We start from the raw sequence: 6957 nt of genomic DNA on the forward strand, positions 1-6957 counted from the left end.
AGCCATCAGCCTGGCTTGTGGCTGAGCAGAGCTCCCGCTGTGGGAGCGCACTGACCACCAGGAGGCAGCTCCTGCATTGAGTGTCTGCCCCCTGGTGGTCAGTGTGTGTCATAGTGACCAGTCATTCCCAGTCGTTCAGCTGTTAGGGTCAATTTACATATTACCCTTTTATTATATGCTTGGTGCATGGGTGGGGGCTGGCTGGTTTGCCCTAAAGGTTGTCCCAGATCAGGGTGGGGGTCCTGCTGGGGTGCCTGGCCAGCCTGGGTGAGAGGCTGATGGCCGTTTTCAGGCTGGCCACGGCCCCCAGCCACCCAAGCTCCCAGTGGAGGCTGGCTGGAAGCAGGTATCTGGGATTTATTTATCTTCTATAATTGAAATTTTGTTGCCTTTAGCGGAGGCCACAGCCGGCCAGGGCAGGCAGAAGCTTGGCTTCCTCCATCGCCGGGGCCATCAAGCCTCCTGCTTGCTCCAGCTCCGTGGCTGCTGGCCGCCATATTGGTTGGGTTAATTTCCATATAGTTGCTCTGATTGGCTGGTGGGTGAGGCTTGTGGCATAGCAAAGGTATGGTCAATTTGCATGTTTCTCTTTTATTAGATTAGACATGATGAAAACATCATGTTGTGTGAAAGAACCAGTCACAGAAAGGCACATGTTACATGAGTTAATTGATATGAAATGCTTAGAATAATCCAGTTTATAGATCAGAAAATAGATTAATGGTTGCTTAGAGTTGGGTGGTGGGGTGAGGTTGGAATGGGCATTGACTACTGGGAAACATGGTGATTCCTTTAGTGAGGGACAAAACAATGTTCTAAAATTGGATTTTGATAATGGTTGCATAATCTTATAAATACAAAAAAAAAAAATCCCAACAATGAATTCTACACGGCAAGTGGTGAATTGTGTGATATATGAGTTATATCTCAGGAAAGTTGTTTAAAAAATGGTTATGATCCAAACATTTATGTTTATTGGTGTTCACTGGCAATATTAAGAGGAATCTCATATGAAGTTTATTATAATAGACAATTATTGCAAGGCTTTATAATTTAAAGATCACAAACATTTTGTACTTATGATGTAAATTAACTCTCAAAGTTACACCATGAGGCAGGTTTTTTTATTATTATCCCATTTTTAGATTACACATTTCAGGCTCAGGAACTGTTCTTTTTAAAAAATATTATTGATTTTAGAGAGAAAGGAAGAGGGAGAGATAGAAACATCAATAATGAGAGAGAATCATTGATTGGCTTTCTCCTGCATGTTCCACACTTGTGATCAAGCCTTCAACCCAGGCCTGTGCTCTGATCTGGAATCCAACCATGACTTCCTGGTTCATAAATCTATGCTCAAACACTGAGCAACACTGGCCAGGTGGAAGTATTCTTTACTCAGACACTCTTGGCATAGTTGAGACCAGGTCTTAGATTTCCTGATTCTAAATTCTGTGGTCTTCTCACTATATCAAACCCCCTATCCTGTGATGATTATCTAGGAGGGGTATAGGATATGAAGGTGGGCGCTGAAGGCCTCTTTTCTTTTATATCTGATAAAAAGTAAAATACGAAATATTTTCCTCCCATAGACTGATGCTCCTGCACTTCTCTTTGGTTCTTTGGGTATTCTCATGGACACTTCCATGTGAGAGTGAGCACTTAATAAGCACCATTTCTTAAAGTATAAAAATATCATCTTAGGGATCCCTTCCTTCTTTCAGGCCACAGTGGGGCCTCAATTCCTTGAACAATGGGTAATTCCATTATTATATATGATTCCTTCATATAGGTAATATAAATTAAAGTAGACCATAAAACTCACCTTGTTCGAACTTCTTAATATATAACATGCCTTCTAGCTCCTTACAGGTCACTGGTATTATTTCAGAGTGAAAATTCACATTTTCTTCTTTGTGCTTTCTTGTACCTGAAAGAGAATATTCTTCAGTCTATTTCATTTTACAATTGTATATGTACAACTTCCTCCCACATTGGGTTTGTTTCCATAAAGAAATAGGGGTACTACTTAGAAAACTTTATTCCACAGATCTCCAGAGTTTCAAAGTCTTTCTTTCAGTGGCATTTTTGATACATAACCAGGAATTTTATCTCTCAAATCTCACACGAAACAGAATGCTTTATCAGAGATACCAGGCATCAATAAAATTGTCTTAATTCCCACCTTGGCCAGTGTCCTTCAGTGGTAGAGCGTTGGCCTGTGCACTGAAAGGTCTCAGGTTTGATTCCTAGTCAAGGACACATACCTGGGTTGCAGGTTCATCCAGGCCCCAGTTGTGGTACTCGCGGGAGGCAACAAATCGATGTGTTTCTCTAACATCAATGTTTCCATCTATCTCTCTGCCTCCTCCTCCCTCCCTTCCACTCTCTCTAAAAATCAATGGGAAAATATCCTTATGTAAGGATTAACAGCACCAACAAAAAAAATGTCTTAACTCCCAATCCAGTCAGTCCCCTTGATTCTTACATGACAATGAAACATACAGCTGCTGTCATGTTCTGCAGGAAGCTCTCCAGCTATGCTCTTCCACTGCAGTTAGGTAGCTGGAGACAAAGTCAAACACTGTGCATGCAGCTCCTGTTTGAGCTCTGACTCAGTGGCAGAGAGGATAATGATGGGGTAATCTAAGGGGAGATGGGTCTGCCTGATATTTGTGTTCTGTTGCTTTACCTGATTTCTTCTCCACATCAGCTTTCTCCAAAGCTGAAAGTGAAGCTCAGGTGACTTTAGAACAATCTTCAAATTGCATGGCTAGCTGGACTATTGCTGTCTGACAATGGTGTGCCCATTATCAAAAGCTACGTCCAATGCTCTGATTGTCTAACTCTATGACCTCGTCTCCTCCTGTCCACACACTTCTCTATTATGGCTCTTTTCAAACTTCTCTAGGAAAAAAACATACAATTATAAACCTAAGAATTAACATTAAATGAGAGAAAATATTAACAGCATACATTTGCAAAATTCAACATGTAATATATTAACATACCTAATTCTTGGACAGCATGATTAAAAAATGACCAACATAACAGCAACACTTGTAAGACAGATACCAGGCATTTGTAGAAGAGCAACAAATGACCAATAACCAGTGAAAAATGCTCAACTACTCTAGAAAATTATAGTAATGAAAATTAAAACAGGAATGAAATAAAAGTATCTACTGTTAAATTGGCAAAATGTGTGCTTGATATACCGATTAAAATAAGGGAAATGTAACAGTAGGAATAGATTAACTCAGATAAATAATATATTTCTAAATATGTTAATACCTGGGCAGAAAAAATCTGAGAAGGTATCCAACAAAGTCCACAGAGTTCATAAATTTTAAAATTGAAAAGCAACTAAGATGTGAGCATTTAAAAACATATAAATTGCTGACTTGAAAGATGTAAAGTAATCATATAAAGCTAAAATATTCTCTCTCTTTGTTTGTTAATCTTATGAAAGGTGGTAGTTCTCTGTTGTGGCTGTAATAAATTCCCAAAAACTTTGTAACCTAAAGCAACACAGGTCTGACTCGAGTCTCACTGGCCTAAAATCACGGCACTCACAGGGCTTTGTTCTTTTCTGGAGGCTATAGTATGAAAACAAACCTTTTTTGTTTGTTTGTTTTTTGTTTTACCTTTTCCAGCTCTAAGTGCTGCCCACATCTCTTGACTCATTGCCTTCTGCTTTCATCTTCAAACACAGCCACATTACATCTCTGATTTTTATTGCATAGACACAAAGCCCTCTCTGCACAGCAGGGGAGTTTTTCTGATTTTAAGCATCTACATGATTTGACTGGGGCCACCTAGATTATTCAGGATAATCGCCCCATTTCATTACTTTAATCCCATTTTCAAACTTTCACCATGTAAAGAGACAGATTAGAGGCTCCAGGGACTAGACATGGACATCTCTGTTTCTGTTAGTACAAAATTCTCGAGAGCCTTATAGGTCTCCCGTGTATGTCATGGGGATTTGCTCCATTAGACAAGAGGCTCCTCCATAGATGTTTCCTATATAATCACATATCTATATTTTAGTTCTGCTGAGATGGCTGAGGGTATATATATATCTCCCACATTCGAAAGCTATTAAATCTTGTTTACCCATAAAAAAATCACTTCTACTGTTGTGGTAAACAACCTGCTTCCCTATTATAATGGTCTGGCCCTCCAGCAACTTCAGCGAGAAATTCTAGCTAATGTGCTTACAAACATCAGGTGGTCATAATAATCTGGCCACTCAGTATATGAGTTTCATGCTTAGTCTCATCAAAGAACCTTTCTGTGACTAAATATTCTGATTTTTCGCTGCTTCCGAGGCTCTAGCAAAAAGTTGTTCAGCCACACTCTTGGTTATTCTACAGAGCACACTTAACCTGACAGAGAATCTCAATTTTAGCATCTTTTGTAGCCGGAGTAAGCTAAGACAATCGAAATCATCAAGTCTTGATTTCTTTTTGTTGAGCAGTTCTCCTCCCCTCAGTTTATTTTGTTCTTCTCACATTTTACTTTAAGCAGCAAAACAGAAACCAGCTGCATCTTCATCACCTAGAAACCTCCTTAGTGTATATCCAGAAAGTTCTGCTTTCTATATATCTGCAGGACAGGATTTTGCTCCACTTTCTGTCACTATATAATAAGAATCCTCTTCCTCACGTTTCCAAAAACGTATTCTTTATTCCCTTCTGAGCCTTCACCAGTCATACCTTTAACCTTCATGTTCGTACATACTTGTGCTGTTCAGGATGATTTATGAATTCTCTGAGACAATATAGATGTTCTCTTCCATGTCTTTCCTCCTGAGTCCTCCCTAGGTCTTCAGCATCCACATTTCTACAAACTGCTCAAGGAAATCTAGGATTTTCTCTTATTTTCAATCATTCTACTTAAAATTTTTCCAGCCTCTACCCACTGCCCAAAGCCATTGCCACATTTTTAGGAATGTTTTATAGCCATAACCCACTTTAAAGAACCAAAGTCTGTATTATTTTTATATTGATGCCATAATAATTTACTATAAATAGTGGGCTTAAAACAACAGAATTCATCATCTTACAATTAATGTCCATTAGTATTATAACATGGCCTTACTGGGTTAAAATCAAGTTTGTAATAGACTTTCATTCCTTTCTGGAGGCTATAGAGGGCAATCTGTTTCCTTGATTTTTCTGCTTCTTGAGGTCACCCACATATCCTATTCCCTTCTTCCATCTTCAGAGCCAGCAATATTGCATCTCTCTGACCATTCTTCCATAGTCACTTATCCCTCTCTCCATAGCCAAGAAAGGTTCTCCACATTTTAAGGATTAGGGGAGTATATTGGGGCCACCCAGAGTATCCAAGATAATCTCCCTCATTTTATGGTCCCTAGTAGAATTAAATCTGTAAAGTTCACTTGCCATGTAAGATAACAGATTGCAGGTTCCAGGAATTAGGGCATGGACTTCTTTGAGAAGCCATCATTATACCTACCACAATATTATAAATAATAATAATGATATAACTCTGGTATTTAAAACTCATTTCTACATCAAAAGCAAGCAAAATCTATTCACTCTTACTTTTTTTCCTCTCAGCTTTTTCTAAAGTAGATTTTTTTCCAAGTTACACAGTACATAAAAAAAGAAAGAAAGAATAGGTGGTAGTGAGAAAACAGACATAAATAAATAGAAGTTGCAGATATTAGCATAATTTATAGTGCAGAAGCCTTAAGTTTATAAGGGTGTTTTATATATTGATTCTCTCTTTCTAAAGAAACTAAAAACTTATTAAATTGAGGAGTCCAGGGTTGGCCATGTGTCTTCCTTTATTTTTCAATAGAACTTTGAAAAACACCTTAGTACTTCGTTTTATGTAGGAATAGGAACAGGTATCCTATCCTGTCCAGGTCTTAAGTTTTTATGAGATTTCAGAGTCCCCTCACTGGGCCGTCAAAGAATAGTGGAACTACTTTATCCTTTTATTTGCATAAAAATGCACATGCATTGCTCTTGTGCCATTGACCTTTTATACCACTTAGCCCAACCCACCAAATGTAGAATGTTTAATGAGTATCATCTAAAATTCCAACATTATTTTTTTAATTAAATCTTTATTGTTCAGATTATTACAGTTGTTCTTCTTTTTCCCCCCATAGCTCCCCTGCACCCGGTTCCCACTCCACCCTCTGCCCTTACCACCCACACCACTGTCCTCATCCATAGGTGTACGATTTATTTTCCAGTCTCTTCCCACATCCCCTACACCCCTTTCCCCCAGAGAATTGTCAGTCCACTCCCTTTCTATGCTCCTGATTCTATTATATTCATCAGTTTATTCTGTTCATTAGATTATTTATTCACTTGATTTTTAGATTCACTTGTTGATAGATATGTATTGGTTGTTCATAATTTTTATCTTTACCTTTTTCTTCTTCTTCCTCTTCTTAAAGGATACCTTTCAGCATTTCATATAATACTGGTTTGGTGGTGATGAACTCCTTTAGCTTTTCCTTATCTGTGAAGCTCTTTATCTGACCTTCAATTCTGAATGATAGCTTTGCTGGATAAAGTAATCTTGGTTGTAGGTTCTTGCTATTCATCACTTTGAATATTTCTTGCCACTCCCTTCTGGCCTGCAAAGTTTCTGTTGAGAAATCAGCTGACAGTCGTATGGGTACTCCCTTATAGGTAACTGACTTTTTTTCTCTTGCTGCTTTTAAGATTCTCTCTTTGTCTTTTGCTCTTGGCATTTTAATTATGATGTGTCTTGGTGTGGTCCTCTTTGGATTCCTTTTGTTTGGGGTTCTCTGCACTTCCTGGACTTGTAAGTCTATTTCTTTCACCAGGTAGGGGAAGTTTTCTGTCATTATTTCTTCAAATAACTTTTCTCTTCTTTTCTTTTTTTAAAATATATTTTATTGATATTTAACAGAGAGGAAGGGAGAGGGATAGAGAGTTAGAA

The 6957-nt window shown here is 38.3% G+C and overlaps 1 protein-coding gene across 2 annotated transcripts in view; it reads right to left on the bottom strand.

The window, feature by feature from the left end:
• LOC102254069 (filaggrin-2-like) overlaps positions 1–6957 on the bottom strand; it is a 108291-nt gene that overhangs the window by 50128 nt on the left and 51206 nt on the right. For both annotated transcript variants that reach the window (XM_014530175.1, XM_014530176.1), the window contains exon 17: positions 1826–1930. In XM_014530175.1, coding sequence (XP_014385661.1) covers positions 1826–1930 — 105 coding nt within the window. The remainder of the gene's footprint in view (positions 1–1825; positions 1931–6957) is intronic.

Source organism: Myotis brandtii, unplaced genomic scaffold (assembly GCF_000412655.1).
Source record: "Myotis brandtii unplaced genomic scaffold, ASM41265v1 scaffold727, whole genome shotgun sequence".
In the NCBI taxonomy this organism is placed as follows: Eukaryota; Metazoa; Chordata; class Mammalia; order Chiroptera; family Vespertilionidae; genus Myotis; species Myotis brandtii.